General features: G+C 50.9%; 1 protein-coding gene across 26 annotated transcripts in view; it reads right to left on the bottom strand.

The window, feature by feature from the left end:
* Nucleotides 1–17,879, bottom strand: part of PLEKHA6 (pleckstrin homology domain containing A6) — a 155,267-nt gene that overhangs the window by 17,556 nt on the left and 119,832 nt on the right. For 16 of the 26 annotated variants that reach the window (XR_009210690.1, XR_009210689.1, XR_009210691.1 and 13 more), the window contains 12 exons: nt 16,889–16,942; nt 12,910–12,990; nt 11,925–11,993; nt 10,565–10,645; nt 10,202–10,351; nt 9,931–10,038; nt 8,731–8,826; nt 7,001–7,112; nt 6,251–6,390; nt 4,491–4,640; nt 3,062–3,191; nt 2,752–2,858 (listed from right to left, as the gene is read on the bottom strand). Coding sequence is in view for 23 of the 26 variants with exons in the window: in XM_058430400.1 (XP_058286383.1) it covers nt 2,752–2,858; nt 3,062–3,191; nt 4,491–4,640; nt 6,251–6,390; nt 7,001–7,112; nt 8,731–8,826; nt 9,931–10,038; nt 10,202–10,351; nt 10,565–10,645; nt 11,925–11,993; nt 12,910–12,990; nt 16,889–16,942 (1,278 nt within the window). In the remaining 3 variants the exon portion in view is untranslated. Of the gene's footprint in view, nt 1–1,882; nt 2,448–2,751; nt 2,859–3,061; nt 3,192–4,490; nt 4,641–6,250; nt 6,391–7,000; nt 7,113–8,730; nt 8,827–9,930; nt 10,039–10,201; nt 10,352–10,564; nt 10,646–11,924; nt 11,994–12,909; nt 12,991–16,888; nt 16,943–17,879 lie in introns of those variants that run through there. The other 10 variants (XM_032137163.2, XM_058430408.1, XM_058430413.1 and 7 more) reach the window with 7 other exon arrangements.

The raw sequence follows: 17,879 nt of genomic DNA, 5'->3' as shown, positions 1-17,879 counted from the left end.
CCTGCCACCTGCCTTCTCTCACCTACTTCGTCTCTGCACTGATGGGCTCATGGGGAGTTCCCTATGATCAGTTGACAGAGGAAGAGGAGACTAAGGCCCGGTTCACAGATGGTTCTGCACGATATGCAGGCACCACCCGAAAGGGGACAGCTGCAGCACTACAGCCCCTTTCTAGGACATCCCTGAAGGATAGCAGTGAAGGGAAATCTTCCCAGTGGGCAGAACTTCAAGCAGTGCCCCTGGCTGTGCACTTTGCATGGAAGGAGAAATGGCCAGATGTGCGATCATATACTGATTCATGGGCTGTAGCCAATGGTTTGGCTGGATGGTCAGGGACTTTGAAGAAGCATGATTGGAAAATTGATGACAAAGAAATTTGGGGAAGAGGTATGTGGATGGACCTCTGTGAGTGGTCAAAGACCATGAAGATATTTGTATCCTATGTGAGTGCTCACCAAAGGGTGACGTCAGCAGAGGAGGATTTTAATAATCAAGTGGATAGGATGACCCATTCTGTGGACACCACTCAGCCTTTTTTCCCAGCCACCCAATGGGTCCATGAAAAAAGTGGCCATGTTGACAGGGATGGGGGTTACACGTGGACTCAGCAACATGCACTTCCACTCACCAAGGCTGCCCTGGCTATTGCCACTGCTGAGTGCCCAATTTGCCAGCAGCAGAAACCAACACTGAGCCCTCAATATGGCACCATTCCTTGGGGTGATCAACCAGCTACCTGGCTTCCATCATGGAAAGGGCAGAGGTTTGTCCTCACTGGAATAGACACTCACTCCAGATATGGGTTTGCCTATCCTGCATGTAATGCTTCTGCCAAGACTACCATCCATGGACTCACAGAATGCTTTATCCACTGTCATGGTATTTCCACACAGCATTGCCTCTGACCAAGCACTCACTTTGTAGCTAAAAAAAAAAAAGTGTGGCAGTGGGCTCATGCTCATGGAATTCACTGGTCTTACTATGTTCTCCATCATCCTGAAGCAGCTGGATTGATATAACGGTGGAATGGCCTTTTGAAGTCACAATTACAACACCAACTAGGTGACAATACTTTGCAGGGCTGATGCAAAGTTCTTCAGAAGGCCATGTATATTCTGAATCAGCATCCAATATATGGTACTTTTTCTCCCACAGCCAGGATTTATGGGTCCAGGAATCAAGGGGTGGAAGTGGAAGTGGCACCACTCACCATCACCCCTAGTGATCCACTAACAAAATTTTTGCTTCCTTTTCCCATGACATTACGTTCTGCTGGCCTACAGGTCTTCGTTCCAGAGGGAGGAACACTGCTACCAGGAAACACAATGATTCCATTAAACTAGAAGTTAAGATTGCTTAACAATCTTTAGGACACTTAACAATCTTTAGGACACTTTAGGCTCCTCCTACCTTTAAATCAACAGGCTAAGAAGGGAGTTATAGTGCTGGCTGGGGTGATTGACCCAGACTATCAAGATGAAATCAGTCTACCACTCCACAATGGAAGTAAGGAAGAATATGCATGGAATACAGGAGATCCATTAGGGCATCTCTTAGTATTAAGAGATCCTGTGATTAAGGTCAGTGGGAAACTACAACAGCTTAATCCAGGCAGGACTACAAATGGCCCAGACCCCTCAGGAATGAAGGTTTGGTCACTCCACCAGGAAAAACACCATGACCTGCTGAGGTGCTTGCTGAAGGCAAAGTGAATACAGAATGGATAGCAGAAGAAAGTAGTCACCAATACAAGTTATGACCACGTGACCAGCTGCAGAAGCAAGGACCGTAATGGTCATAAGCATTTCCTCCTTCTTTTGCTAAAAATATGTTTGTGCATGTACACACTTGTGCTAAGGAAGTATCTTTATTTTGTTTCCTTTTCGTTTACCATACGACATAGGATTTATTGACCTCACATCAGCATTGAAGTATTGTTAACTTTATGTAATAGTATTTGGGTTGGGGATTGGTGCATTTCCTGTTGTACAAAGGATAGTTGTATTATGTTAGGTGTAATTATGACCTTATTATTGTCTTTATTTGAAGATTATGTATGATCTCAGGAGATGTGTATGGGTTCAAGTTGACAAGGGGTGGACTTGTGATGATTAATACTGAGTGTCAACTTGACTGGATTGAAGGAAACAAAGTATTGATCCTGGGTGTGTCTGTGAGGGTGTTGTGAAAACAGATTAATATTTGAGTCAGTCAGCTGGGGAAGGCAGAGCTACCCTTAATCTGGTGGGCACAATCTAATCAGCTGCCAGTGAATATAAAGCAGGCAGAAAAACATGAAAAGGAGAGACTGGCCTAGCCTCCCAGCCTACATTTTTCTCCCGTGCAGGATGCTTCCTGCCCTCAAATGTCGGACTCCAAGTTCTTCAGTTTTGGAACTCAGACTGGCTCTTCTTGCTCCTCAGCTTGCAGACGGCCTATTGTGGGACCTTGTCAGCATGTAAGTTAATAGTTACTAAACTCCCCTTTATACATATATATTATATATCTTATCAGTTCTGTCCCTCTAGAGAACCCTGACTAATGCAGCATAGCTTCCTCATCCCCTGACACATCTCCCTGCAGGACAGCTCCTCCTCCAGTGGGGCTCTTGCCCCTCCTCCCGCATACGTGTTCCACCTTCCTCTCCAGCCCTGAGTTTCTTGAACAGCAGAAGGAGATGAGTGGGTACACACACAGGCCCCTGGGCTCGCAGCCCAGCTCAGGCTTTCACGAGCTCTCAGAGGTACCCACCTGGGAAGACAGTCCATTGGTGAGCCCATTGGCATTCCTTCTCACCACTGCTGATGGGGTCACCTCGTCATCAGTGGGCGATTTTGTCCGAGGGGGCACAACGCCAACTGCAGAAAGACAGAGTAGCCAGTGGGCCTCATGGAGAGCAGGAAGGCAGGAAGCCAGCTTCTCAGAGACAAGCTCAGCGCCACTCTCCACCAAGATTAAAAAGCCCAGGGTGTGGCACCGGGTTTTGGGTGTGAATGAGCACCCAGGGCTCCTCCCTGAGCATCCTTGCCTTACTTCCAGGGGAAGATGGGACAGAAAGTACCTTTGTTGAGAGCTGCCTGCTTCTCTGCCTCTACCTCTTGCCTGGTGGGCACAAGGCTGATGTCTCTGGGGGTGTCCAGGGGCAATGTCTGGTGGGGGTCTTTCTTGCTTTGTTCATAGTTTGCCTTGGGCTGGGGAGAAAGGGTGAGAAGATGGTTGATGTTAGTATGGCTGTCAGGAACTTGGCCCCCAGTGATGTTTCTTCGTTTTGTAATGGTTGAAGCTCAAACCCTTGCAGATACAGGGAACAAGGAAATTCTATGTGTGCCACTTGGGAGGCGGACAGGGATGCACTGGAGCCTCCCATTCATGCACTTTAAGACTGGTGAATGATGGGCCATCTTGGGGAATGAGAGCTCATGGCCCCTAGGAGGCCCCTCAACCTGACCATTTGTCTTGGCTGGCACTAAGAACCACAGACTTGCTGTGAGCCAGAGTCAAGGAATGGCTCGTGGGGGGTCTCTGAGGATCCTGTAGGGAATCCTACCCAAGACATGAGCAAACAGAACCAGGCGGGCCTTGGTACCAGGATTCTAGGGAAATGAAAAGGGCACTTAGTGTGTGGGCTCACAAAATCATGAGACTAGAAGAGACCTCAGCCATCATCTGAGCCACTGCTCCCATGGTACAGTTGAAGAATCTAAGCCTTAGTGAGAAGAATACAGAAAGAAGACCAGGCTAAAGGTCAGCAACTCCAGTTCTAGCCCAACTAGAGAACAGAGGTCCCCTTTCTTCACCTGTCACATACGGGTAACATTACCTGCTCTGCCTATCTCACCAGGCAAACCCTCAAGGGTTACGCAAATTATACATAGCTAAACCTAGATGAGCATATGAGTTTTCCAATTTTAGGCACAGGACTCTTTCTACTCACCACACAACCTCTTCCAAGCCTAACTGCATATCTCCTGGATCTTGGCTAGGGAGGCAGGTGAGAGAATGAGCCAGAACAGGAGAGAAAAGGGCCTGTATCCTTATACTCCAGGGACTCATGAAACCCAGTGAGGGTACAATACAAGGTGGAGGCAGAGAGACAGCATGGGCAGAGTGGGGCCTGGGATGGGCACACGAAGGGATCGGAATGGCACTGCTGGGAGTGTCACTCAGTTCCCATTGGCTGGTCATGTTGGTAGAGAGTGGGGCATAATACCAGCACCCACAAACACTAGCTGCCCATGAGCCTGGGGTTGGAGCAGTAACTCATGTCCCCATCACCTACAGAAAGCAAAAAGGCACAGAAAGATGGCCTGTATGATGGCTTCAGCTATCCTTTCCTTATCCCAGAGCCCAGCTGGGCAGGGGCGCCGTAGAAACCGAACTTTGGGAAAATTAATGGGGAAAATGACTCCAGGGCCCTGCCTTGCCCCGTGGCCTGGCCCTCTGCCCATTGTCCCCTGCCCCACCCTCCAGGACCCAAGGGTGATGGGTACCTGCCCCCTGGCTGTCTCGCCACTGCGGTGCCAGGAAGGGGAGCTGGGATAGGGCCAGAAGCGGCTCTCGCTAGGGAGTGGAGGGACGGCTGGAGGAGACTCCAGGGGGACGTAGGCTTTGGGGAGGGGAGGCCGAGGCGGGCCAGGTTCCTGAGGCAGACAGAAGCCAGAGCATTAGGAGGAACAAGAGCAGCCACTGTGAGAGCAGGAGAAAAGAGTGTTAGCAGGAGGCAGACAACAACATTGCTGGAGACCTGGGCGGGCCCCTGGGACCACTGCACTCCCACCCGTGGCCTGAAGAGAGTGCCAGCTCTGCAGCTAACTCTCTGCCTGAACTTCAAGGCCTTCCTTGACCCAGCCTCTACCTGTCCACCATTCCCCACTGCTCCCCAAGTTTTCCCCAAAGCTCTCTCATTGCCTCGCCTCCATGCCAGGCAGCTCCTCTCCCACCCCTTTGCTTCCACCCACTCTCCTGCCTAGAATGCCTTTCCCTTGCTCCTCTCCCTGTCTTGCTGCTCTGTGGCCTGGTTTAGGCCCCACTGTCTGTTGGAACATCAGGGCGTTTATAGTCGGAACCATGTGGCTTAATGTTGAGACATACGCCGTCATGTTCCTATGAATTGGTCTTGGTCCATAGGATGCTGGGCTCCCTGAGTGAAGCCTTTGAGCACATGTGTGTGTCTTTCTTTTCTTTTTCTTTTTTTTATTTTTTATTTTATTATTATTATTATTTTTCCGAGACAAAGTCTGGCTCTGTCGCCCAGGCTGGAGTGCAGTGGCACGATCTCGGCTCACTGCAAGCTCCGCCTCCCAGGTTCACGCCATTCTCCTGCCTCAGCCTCCCGAGTAGCTGGGACTACAGGCACCCGCCACCATGCCTGGCTAATTTTTTGTATTTTTTAGTAGAGATGGTGTTTCACCGTGTTAGCCAGGATGGTCTCGATCTCCTGACCTCGTGATCCGCCTGCCTCGGCCTCCCAAAGTGCTGGGATTACAGGCATGAGCCACCACGCCCAGCCTCTTTATTTTTTATTATTATTTTTTGAGACGGAGTCTCACTCTGCCACCAGGCTGAAGTGCAGTGGTGCAATCTTGGCTTACTGAAACCTCCGCCTCCTGGGTTCAAGCAATTCTCCTGCCTCAGCCTCCTGAGTAGCTGGGACTACAGGCACATGCCACCACACTCAGCTAATTTTTGTACTTTTTTTTTTTTTTTTTTAGTAAAGATGGGGTTTCACCATGTTGGCCAGGACAGTCTCTATCTGCTGACCTAGCGATCCACCCGCCTTGGCCTCCCAAAATGCTGGGATTACAGGATTACGCACCCGGCCATGTGTGTATCTTTCTAAGAGGGCCTCATGGCACCCCATGCCCACAGTCGAGCCCCAGAAAACACTTGCTGATTGACTGACTAGGAAACTGCTCCCCACACTGACCCTTAACCCTGTTGCTATCCTGGCGTCATCCTGGATTTAAATTCTTATGAAATGCATGCTGTCTGCTATCCATCCTGGTGCCCAGGAACAGGCTTCACTGAAAGGGAGCTAAAGATGACAGATGGAGATGAGAACAGGTAAAGGGGAAACCTGGAGAGAAGTTCACAAAATGGGGTGTGAGAATGACCTCCTTAAACAAAGAGCTCCAGCACTAGGGCTGGAGGCCTGTGGGGAAGAGATGGGCACAGAAGTTGTATAGTTTCAGACAAATGAGGATCTGGTCCTCCCTCCTCCACCTACCTTCTACTCCATTTCTCAACTTACCTCATTGGAGCCAGGCTTGGTGGGGGACCCCTGAGAGCCCGACACCAGTGAAAAGGGGCTCAGGGGGCTGGTGAGGCTGGCAGAGCTGAGGGGGCTGGCCGGGCTGTTGGAGCTGTAGGTGGCTGAGGGGCCAATTCCTCCTTGGGGGAAACAAGGGGATGGGTGAGCAATGGAGGAGCGGTGCGGCCTGGTGTGTAGATGGGCACTGTGAGTGGAGGTGGCGGGGAGAAGCCAGATCCAGGGATGTGGGAGGGCAGACTTAGTGTCTCAGGGCTACCTGGGCCTGCCAAAGGGACTCATTACAGGTTCTGGGGCCACAGGCTGGCTGCTGAGAGGTGTGCTGGGTGGAGAAGATGGTAGATGGAAATGATACTGTTGTCCCTGAGGTGTCAAGGAAAGCCAGTCTGAGGTCCCAGGGCTCAAGGAAAACTCTAAGGTAGGGGTCACAGGTCACGAGTGGGCCCATATGCTTGGGGGTTAGGGAGGCTTAGGTGCTTTTGACCTTTTTTGGGGAGGACTTTAGAGTGTCAAGGTCAATAGTGTCTCTGAGTTGTCTACTTGGTCTATTCTGTAGGGGTAAGGGAGCCCTACCTACCACCCTAGAACCCAGGGGAAGATTCTGGCATCCCAAGAAGGCCCTGCCTGGCTGTGAACACAGTGTGAGCTGGCAGGAGTGGGATGGAGGCCAGAAACACTGGAGCACTCCTGGTGAGGCAGGCAGCCTAGGAGGCTGGCACAGGAGGCACCCACCTCTGTGCTTGGCGGTGTCTGTGCCCCGGGAGGGGTTGTTCTTCCTCAGCCCCTCCATCACGTCCTGGATCCTCCAGATCTCCCTTTGGATTTGCCGGTGCAGCACCTCATTCTGAAGCAGCCATACAATGAGTCAAAGGAAATGGCCATGAGGAGCGTCCAGCCCTTTCCCTCAGCCCAGACCCCTCGGAACCCACATCCCTTTGGGCCAGCAGGAGGCAGGCACCCTGTACACACACACACACCCCTCCAGCAATCATCTTTCCCATGGGCTGCCTCTGCTCTTCAGACTCTAGGAGATAGCACCCCAGAATTGCCTGAGTCTCTGAACCAAGACTGAGGATGCACCCTTCTGAGTTCCCCCGGGGGAAACGCGGGTGGTTTTCAAGTGAATGCCCATCTCAGTGAACACTTCATGGTATCCTGTTTTTCATGGGGCAAGACCTTCCATTTTACTGCTTTTCTTCACATCCGAACAGCCTTTTCTAACACCCACTCCCAGCATACACCTGAAGAGTCATGAATTCAATTACAGTCCACACTCTAAAAGGTAAGATCTCCCATTTATTTAGCAGCCCTCAGCACCAGGCACTATGCTAAGCACTTTGCATATACAGTGCTAACTCATTTCAGCTGCACAACTCTAGGCGATAAGGGCAGCAGCTGTCCCCTCTTCAGAGATGAACAGACTGACACCCAAGGCCATCTATTTAGTAAGCAGCATGACCATCATCTAAATATGGGTCTATCTAGACCTGAAAGTTAGTGCCCTTGACCACAACCCTATCCCCCCTCCTAAAATGTCTGTGTTTCAAGTGAGGCTTGGCCATGGGACGTGGTGGTATTTGGGTCCTCTGGACCAGGTGGGTCTTCACCCTACCTAACCAGCTGCAAGGTAGGGTGGTGAGTGGCATTACCAGGAGGGAAACAGAAGAAAATGGGGGAAACCAGGGTGTTAACTGCATCAGAGAGGCAGGGCTTGCAAACTAGCTAGAGAAGAGGCAGAGCCTGGGTGAAGAAAAGGCAGAGGGAAGAAAAGAACAGGAACTCCCCAAGATCATCAGGTCAATCCTCCTGCTTCCAAGAAGACTGTTTCTAACCCATCCCAGGAAGAAAAGCCTCTTTCCTATATAAAAATTCCTGAGCAGATTGCTCCCGCAGCGCCCACTCTTCTAATGCCTGAGTTATTTATATTTACACGTCTGTTTTTAAATCCTGCTAGGCACAGTGGCTCATGCCTGTAATCCCAGCACTTTAGGAGGCTGAGGCTGGAGGATCACTTGAGCTCAGGAGTTAGAGACCAGCCCGGCCAACATAGGGAGACCCTGTCTCTATAAAAGATAAAAAAAAAACTAGCCGGGCATGGTGGTTCATGACTGTGGTCCCAGCTACTCAGGAGGCTGAGGTGGGAGGATTGCTTGAGCCTGGGGCAGTCAAGGCTGCAGTGAGCTGTGATTATGCCACTGCACTCCAACCTGGGGAACAGAGCAAGACCCCGTCCCAGAGAAAAAAAAATCCTTTCAGTCATAAAACACCTTATGTCTAACTGAAGTCTCCCAAGCTTCAGCTTTAGCTCCTTCCCCTGTGAGATGAACCTAAAGCATCCCATTATCTTCAGCTTGAAACTTAGAGTCTGTTATCGATGGCCTGAACCTTTGCTTTTGTCTTGAGGCCAACTCCTCATCTTTAGTCACATCCCAATCCCCGCTAGCTCAGGGGCCCTTCTTCACCTGGGTGTCCAAATTGAGCTGCTCCCAGAGGTCATCGTGCAGGGCAGAGACCTCAGACTCGAGGTGCTCATACTCTATGGTGCTGTGCGTCAGGGCCTACGGGGGAAAGAGGTGTTCACTGAGAAAGCCGCCATCACCAAGGCATTCCTCCTTATCCTGCAGCAGGCCCTGGGGCCAGGGTACCAGAGGCACGAAGATCTGGGGAAGAGGGCACGGAGGGACCGAAGGAGAGGGGCACCAGGCTGAGACATTCTGGGGACAGACAAACACTAGCCTTACAAGAGATGTAACAGCTCATCCCACCACCAACTGAAATAAAGAGAAAATGGAGAAGGATGACATCACTTCCATACCCTCCTATTCTCCCCAGATTAGTGGATAAAAAGTAGAGGGCATAGCCTGGGGAAAATGACAAGACCCCATCTCCACAAGTTACAAAAGTTAGCTAGGCGTGGTTGCGTGCCCCTGTAGTCCTGGCGACTTGGGGGCTGAGGCAGGAGGATCACTTGAGCCCTGGAGGTCGAGATTGCAGTGAGCTGTGTTTGCGCCACTGCACTCCAGCCTGGGTGACACAGTGAGACCCTGTCCTTTAAAAAAAAAGAAAACAATTTTTCTAAGTTGAGGGCAAAGAGAAAAAAGCCTGAAGGAGGATATTTGTTATCCAGAGGTTAGAGAGCTTCCTCCTTTCTGAGCCACACTCTCACGGGGCTTTTTCTGCTGCTTCTTGGAGCCATTATCCAAGCAGTCTGTGTCGGAAGGTCTGCCCTTACCTGCTGGGAAGTAGTGACCAGGGCAGCAGCCTTTATTTTATTTTTTTTTTTTGAGATGGAGTTTCACTCTTGTCGCCCAGGCTGGCGTGCAATGGCGCGATCTCGGCTCACGGCAACCTCCGCCTCATGGGTTCAAGCAATTCTCCTGCCTCAGCCTCCTGAGTATCCGGGACTACAGGCATGTGCCACCATGACTAGCTAATTTTGTATTTTTAGTAGAGACGGGGTTTCTCCATGTTGGTCAGGCTGGTCTCAAACTCCCAACCTCGGGTGATCCACCCGCCTTGGCCTCCCAAAGTGCTGGGATTACAGGCATGAGCCACTGAGGCCAGCTGGCAGCAGCCTTTTTGCCAGTGCTTTGCTTCTCCAAGGGAGAAGACAGAAGTGGGCAGCAGACGTGTTAGCACAGCCAAGGAAATAAGTAACTCACAACTTCATGCTGTCCCAAAGAAATCCAGGTACAGGTATAGTTTGTGGGAAATAAGCTCATTTCCTCGGTGGAGACTGGAATGAGCAGACTGGCTGACTTGCTATTTATCTGCAGCGCAATATTGAGGTCTTTGTTTATGCCCCTCTGCACGGGAGTACTCGGCTCTTGTCCTCTGAGGAAAACTGGACTAGGGCAGCGCAGGCTGGGAGGTGGTGGCCCTCCTGCCTAGGGCTGATGAGGTGGGGTGCACAAACCCCGCTCCCTGGGTTACCGTGGTCGCCTGAGACAGCTCCACGCGGATGTTGATGAGCTGGTTTTGCAGTGAATCCTTTTTGTGCCGCAGCTTTTCTGGGTAGGCGGGCTGGCTTCCAAACATCTCCAGCTCCTGGTGGGTCCCCATCAAGGCACTTTCCAGGCTCTCCTGAAGAAAGGCAGGGGAATGACATGAGCAGCCCTGACAGCTCCTCTCTGGGATTGAACAGCAGAGGCCTGAGCCCTTAGAGGTTCAACAGACAGCTGAGTGGAGGCTGTCCCTGCTTTGTCATCTTAGTCAGGTTGGAGACAGCAGCCCACAACCTTCTCCAAGCCAGCCTCGCCCATCCGCCCCAGCTTAAAGCCACCCCCAGCTTCTCACCTTCTCAGCTCGGAGCTGCTGCACCAGCCGGTCCTGCTCCCTCACCACCTTGTTCTGCTCACACAATTTTCCCAGCAGCTTCTAGGGACCCAGAGAGTGGGGAAGGAGAGGGAGAAAGAAGGGGATGAAGGACATAGTTTGATGGGGATCTGGGAGTTATAGGCCTGGCCTCTGGATACCCCTTCCTTTCTCCTGCTGAGGAACCCTGGGCCTTCACCTTGCCCTTGGTGGCTCCTGAGAACAAGAAGATGGGTCTTCATCTTGGGAGGTAAGGTATGCTTACTGTCTGAGGAAGTGAGTTGGGTTAAGAGGGCTGAGAGCCAAGTGTTAAACTCCGGCACCCCCATCCTTCCAAGGGTTGCAACTCACAAAGGACTGAGGAGATGATGTGACCTCACCTCCTAGGCTGGACTGAAGAGGTGGGCCGGGTGTCAGAACAAGCAGTCTTAGAAAGGCAGTGAGCAATAGAAACTGTCCCTAATCCCACAGAACCTTCTCCCTTCTCTCTCAAGATCCTGTTCTTCCCTCCTCCCTCCAAAGTCTCAGGATGGCTGATCCTCCCTCTGAAGTCTAGTCCTGTCAGGAAGGAACGTCTCCCAGTCTCACTGGGCAGATCCACTGCCCAAGCAGGGCCAGTGGTGGTGGGGAGCAGATAGGTGAGGCCAGAAAGAGGGCTCATGCTTTCCTAGTCCGCACGTTTATTCATGCCATTCCTCAAATACCTGCTTTGCTCCTTTCTACTGAGCCAGATTTTACCCTCTGGGCCTTTTAACTTCAAGGCCTAACTCACATGCTGCTTGTTTTGTCCCTGACCTTCAGCCCACACAGCCTCACTTCCCTGCACCTGGCAGAACCTATTATGGCTCCCCTTCACTACATGAATACTGTGTTGCCACCTCCTGCTGCTACCTGGCACTTCCCACTTACCCTGAAGCTCCCTGAGGGCAGGGGCATAGCCGTATTCTCCTTTCTAGTTACCTGTAGGGACTAATGCCATGCTGGGCACAGAACAGACTGTCTGATCTATCTCCCAACAAAGTCTGCATTCATGTTACAAGCAGATCTCACTGCTGTAGGCAAAAGGGCTGAGCGCTCAGTGGAGAAACGGATACAGCCAGCATGGGAGGGAAGGGTGAGTGGGTGGTAGATCAGAAAAGAAGGGGGATGAGGAGGAGGTAGGCAGAATATTGTTGTGGTGAGAGAAGACATGAATCAAAGGTATGAAGAGCCACCAGAAGGAGAGAGATGGATGGAGAGACAGCCCCCGCAGAGGAAGAGAGATGGATGGAGAGACAGCCCCCGCAGAGGACAGCAGCAGGAGGCTGGAGTGGAGGGAGGGAGCAGGGGGCGCTGCTCTTACATCTGTGTCTTGCTCGTTTAACTTGTAGGTGTGGAGGCTGTCCCGGAACACTTCTGGGTACGGAGGGACCTGCAGGAACATGAGGCCAGTTACTGCAGCAGGGGCAGGATGAGGGTATGCAGGGACAGGAAGCTAACATCACAATCCCGCTGTGCTCCTGCCAGAGACCATGGTCCATCACCTCTGGTAGCTTCTGTTCCAGGGACCTGAGCTCATTCTACATCCCCTGGCTAGAAGCCTGGGATGGCCTGGCCTAACCCCATCCCAGTTGTCCTAGGCTGACTCCAGAGAGATCAGAACTCTGCTTGAGTCATGCTCTGTATTTCCTCTCCCCCAAGCACTAGGGTCTGCTGCTACGAGCGACTGCAGGGTGTGCAGCTCCCGATGGCTTGTTGGTAACCACCATGAGAACATCAGTGAACTCCATGGCTGTCTGTGGGGATAAGACATAGGGGAATGGTCGGAATGAGCATTGGGAACAGTTGAAAACTATTGTCCTAGTAGACTGAACACAAGGGCTTGTGTCTAAACCAAAATTGGCAAGAATTCAGAAGCGTCTCTGGGTCCAGCAAATGCTGCCTAGCCTGGATGCCACACCTGGTGACCACAGCACATTCTATACACCTTTGACATTAGATGGTTCCATTACACCCCTCATGCCTTTAACCCCAGTGACGTCTGTCAAGATATTACAAATATGAAATTGAAATCAGAACATTAAAGAGCAGAGTTGCGATCCCCAACATGGCATGAGATGTTGGTGCTAGCTATTTTGATGGTTTGGGAAATGGGCCTTGGGTTTACCAATGAAAGTGAAGAATGGAGGTGACATAGTGGAATTAAGGAAGGAAGACCAGGCCAAGCCTGTCTCCAGGCAGATGAGCGGGTTGGGTGGCATGAGCCTCATCCTAGATGGGCAACTCAACCATGCACAAGCAGCTGAAATGGCATTGGCAGGGACCATGCTGCCAGGCAGAGGTCTTACTTGCATGAAGAGTTGGGACCTGGGGGAGGAGTTTTCCACCATGCGGTTCACCATACTGATGAGAGTCTCGCTCTCACTCATCTGCAGCAGAGGAAGGAACGGACTATTCACACTCCGACCCACATGTAGGTATCTCCCCTTCACCCACCTGTGCTTGTTTCCCAGGAAACAGGAGAGGGCAGCTCCTCCAGCACCCTGAGCTTGCCCTCACTCCTTGCTCACCCCTAGTGACCTCTGTTTCAGGACCAGCACTGAAGCTGCCCTTGCAGAAAGGCCACGGAAGGGTCCGGGAGGCCACTGGGACCTTGCTGGAGGCACTGCAGAGGCCCGGGCCTGGTGACTCTTCCCCAGGGTGCCTGGCTGTTGTCCCATCCGCATTGGCCGTGGTTGTCATCTCCCTGCCCTCATCTCATTTCTCACACCACTTTTGACAAAGACCATAGAGGCAGTTGGAAGACTGATCTCCCCAAAGTTGAACTAAGTGAAACAATCAAAAAAGAAAATCTAGGACCTGCTCTTTGGATGGGCCGCCACAGATACAGAGGCCCCTCTCCCTGCCCCGCCCCTCCCCACCCTCGGCTCTAGTACAGAAAGTGCTAAACACAGTTTCCAGAGCTGGGCTGGCAGCATCCATGAGGATCTCGGATGACGCTAGGGAGCAAACAAGGAGGGCAAAACAAGCAAGCCACATTAAAGGGACACCAGGCTTTCCAACACATTCTTTCTATTTCAAGAATCCTTAGGAACATGGAGGTGGAAAGACTATTTGCAAATTTAAAAAGAGAGAAATGGAAGAAGGGACGGGATGAGGAGGAAGAGGAAGGGAAGGGAGGGGTGGGAGAAAGGGCAGGGCAACAAATCAACCAGAAATGCCATCATTTCCCCCACTGGTTCCAACGGGAAAGAACCAAAAAGTGAAGATATCAGGGAATGTCCTTGGCTGTGTCCCTTTAACTCCATTGTTCTACAGGGGAAGGCAGCAGAAGACAGAGGGGGTTGTGCAGGGAAAGCTTTCTGGAAGGGAAAGTGAATGAGGAAGGGAGGAAAGAGCCACATTAGGGAAGATTATCTGGGGTTCCTGTTCAGAGAGTCCCCTGTGATTTTTCCGTCATCTCTCCAATCTCAGTTGCACCCACACTGTCCTTTCTTCCTCTTACCCCTTTTAGGCAGCAGCCCAAATACAGCCTTGCTTCTACATGTTGTAGGCAGGGCAAGGGCACCCACCACCCCATTTGCAGGGTCTGCAGCATTTCAAAAGTCTTTCCTAGGAACTGATTTTTCTACCTATTTAGCCCTGGAATGCAAGGGCCTTAAGGGCCGGGAGCCATCCCTGCACAGTAACCCGTGGGTATCTCATTCCTTCCCCAACAAGCAGATCCAGAGCAGTAGAGGAAGCAAGCGGGAGAGGTCTCATCCTGGCCTGCTCCCGCCTGTGCTGTGGCTTTCGGGATCTTTCAGCACAGGTGGGTCTTACCTCTAGGAGGATTCTTGTGTGCTACCTTCTGTCTCTCCAAAATGTTAGATTTTGTAAGAAACCACCTAACCCAGTGCCTCACACATGGTAAGGAGTGCTCGTTGGTATTTTTGAGTTTGGGAAAAACAAAATAATAACAGCAGCAAGTGGTGATTGCCACTCCTTGCGATGCCTGACAAAGAGCTCACACATGCACCCCTGCTTGATTCTCCCAATACGTCTGTGAGGTTGAAAGGAAAGGGCAGGTTCTACAATGCCCATTTTATAATTGAGAAAACAAAGACCCAGAGAAACTAAGTGACATTTCCAAGATTAAAAAAAAAAAAAAAAAAAAAAAACTTCCTTGTAAATGGCAGAGCTAGAACTAGAGCAGCAGTGTCTGACTATGTCCTGGACTCTTCTCATCATACAAGACTGCCTGTTAAGAGTACTACCCTTGGCCAGCTACAGTGGCTCACGCCTATAATCCTAGCACTTTGAGAGGCAGAGGTGAGAGGATCGCTTCAGGCTGGGAGTTTGAGACCAGGCTGGCCAACACAGTGGGACACCCATCTCTACAAAAAAATTATTTTTAATTAACCAGGTGTGGTGGCTGCACACCTGTCTGTAATCCTAGCTGCTCATGAGGCTGAGGTGGGAGGATCACTTGAGGCTGGGAGGTGGAGGTTGCAGTGAGCTAGGTTTGTGCCACTGTACTCTAGCCTAGGCAACAGAGTGAGATCCTGTCTCAAAAACAAACAAACAAACAAACAAACAAAAGAAATAATACCCTTTATCCATGAGGGAGTCCTCTGGAAGGCTATTTCTGAAGCCCCTAGCCTAATGGCCCAGCCCCTCTGTGAGGGCAAAAGCCCGCAGGAAGGGACCCTGCTGTCTGCACTGAATGCTTGGACAGCTGGGCATTGTGGATGGAGTAGAAAGCCAATCACATGGGTGACAGGGAGGACAGCTTGCTCAGGAATCTGGAGGTGGGTGGGCCCTGAGCCCTGCTCCTCACCCCTGCAAGGCACTTTGGATCTTGCTTCCCATCAGCAGGATCCTGGACCTCCCGGCCCTGCTCTGAGTTGGAATCCTGGGATCTGTTCCCACATGGCCCAGAATGCTCATGGTGTGGACACAATGAGCTGCTTCTGGAGCTGGAATGCAGTGGCCTCCAGGGCCAGGAGCCATCCCTGCTTATTGAACTGTGGACATTGGTGCTTCCTAGTGCCTGAGGCCTATTACAAAATCGAATTGCAACATCGACATGAAGCCCTGGTGAGATGGGTCACATGGCTTGTGACTAGAAGAACCAACAGTTGCAGCTATAGCATCTCATTTTAAATTTATTTTTTTTCTGTAACTTTAAGAGCATGAATTCATCCTAATGAGATTTGACGGCAGCTTTGTCACACATTAGATGTTTCCTCAGCTGTAAACTGGGTCAGAAGCTTGGAGTCACAGTCCAAGCTTGGCTGTTCACTGGCTGTGTGTTCTTGGCATGTTATTCAACCTCTCTGTGCTTTAGTTTCCTCAGCTGTAATATGGGGGTAATAACAGCATCCACCTTACAGGGTTATAATGAAGATTAAATGAGTTAGAGATCTGAAAAATGCTTAGAATAGTACGGGGCATGGAGGAGGCATCCAATTATTGTAGCTGTTGTTTATTATTATTATTTCCACCCCTCCAGGCTGCCTCCACAGGACAGTGTTGTGTACTTCTAGGTCGTGGTTTGTAGCACAGATCTGAACTTAAGAGCATGTGCTTATATAAATACCCAGCATATTGACCCCCAGCTTGTCTAAACTCAGTCTCACAGCTCCCTTAGCTTAAAAGACAAGAAAGGGTTAGAGCCCTGGAGCAGAGACCAGGCAGCCACTGCTTGCAGCTCATGGAACACTCACTGCCTCTTCAGCTTGCTCACCTGTAAAACTGGGTTGATAATACTCCCTCTGTTTGCACTGAATTCTCAGGAATGCATGAGCTGTTTAAGCAAAAGGGCTTTTGGAGGAACTAACGAATACACAGAGTGAATATTACTTTAAAAATCATCCTAGGGAGGGTCTGCAGGCCTCAGTTTACCAATTATGGAGTTTAACAACAACCTGTAAAATATGATAAGATGATTTCCCAGATTCAGGCTGAACTAAATCCCTAGCATTTTAGGCCCAGCCTAGAGCTCCCTCGACTCTGTGACTCCCTTCTCTCGCCAGCAAAAATGCAAATTCCCACCTGCCCCCTGGGGGCACTTCCATCTGAGCTGAGCACTGGAGAAATAAGAGGTGGCATTAATTATTCATGCGCCTACTTATTATGCTTCTTTCCCCAGGAAACTCCCAGCTGTCCTAAAGGGCTTTGAAGAGAAGGGGTGTGTAGGCACAAAGCAAAACATAAGCCACTTTGTTGTGTCCTGCTTGCACCAACAAAGGTTGTCAAATGGCTGGAAGATGAGGAGGTGGGGAGGAGTGGAGAGATGCGACAGGAAGGCAGTGGGATGGTAAAGGGGGCACCAGCTCTGCCTACCTGCTGATCCAAATACTCTAGGTTTCTTTGCAACTGAAGATCTAAAAGTTCATCCTACCCGGAGCCCGAGGCCCAGAGGCCAAACAGCAACACAAACAAACAGGAACACACAAAAGAAAACAATAAAAAAAGAAGCAAAGCAGTTAAGAGTTAGCGACAAGGACAAGGAGAGGCTTCTCCCTCTGCCCATAAGGAGTTCTCAGGAAAGGAGGGGTTGAGGATGTGGGCAGGCAAAGTAGTTCTCTACTGGACACTCCAGGGAGAGGAGGGGCACACGCAGGCCCCAGTGCCGTGTCTCCTAGGTCTGCCTAGGCCTCCCTGGGAGAGGTGAGTGCCATCAGAGCAATTTAGGCAGCACTTGTTAGCAGCTGTTTTTGAGTTTTCTGGAAAAATCGGTTGTTTCTGGGTGGGTGTGTTTGCTGTGGTCAAGGCTTATATGCTGTGGACACTGGCAGAGTGAGAATCAGACAGAGAGGGGAAGAAGCAGCCGCCTAGCCTCCAGCCTGCCCAGCCCTCCTCCACCCTGGCCTCCCGGTACTGTTATGGAAATGAGTCAGCAACAGGCTTTCTGGACAAGGATTCTGCCTGTTGGTCCCAGTGGTCCTCCCCAACCCTCCCAAGCAGAGCATCTCATCTAGGTCTCTAGGTGGTGGCAAAAGTTCTCAGGAGAACAAATTCCAGGGAGAGACACGAGTAGAAAGAGGCAGAGAAAAAGGAGGAGATGCAATTCAGAAAATTTTTTTCTTCCTCAATCATATCGCTTGTATCTCTCCCCAAAAGTGGCATTCCAGGCAAAGGACAAACATGAAGTAACTATGCTTCAGGGGAAAAAAGTTTAGAAGATCTTGCTTCTTGTTAGGAGCTCTGGCCTGATTTTTCCTGCCTAGGCCCCTTCTCCTGCATGCTGGAGAGAAGAGGGAGCAGGATATTACATGCTCCCAGATCTCATCCCTCCTCCACGGCCTGTATCACAGAGGAGAAGGGGATATTG

Source organism: Hylobates moloch, unplaced genomic scaffold (genome assembly GCF_009828535.3).
Source record: "Hylobates moloch isolate HMO894 unplaced genomic scaffold, HMol_V3 SCAFFOLD_18, whole genome shotgun sequence".
In the NCBI taxonomy this organism is placed as follows: Eukaryota; Metazoa; Chordata; class Mammalia; order Primates; family Hylobatidae; genus Hylobates; species Hylobates moloch.
This window is presented reverse-complemented; position numbering and strand designations above follow the sequence as displayed.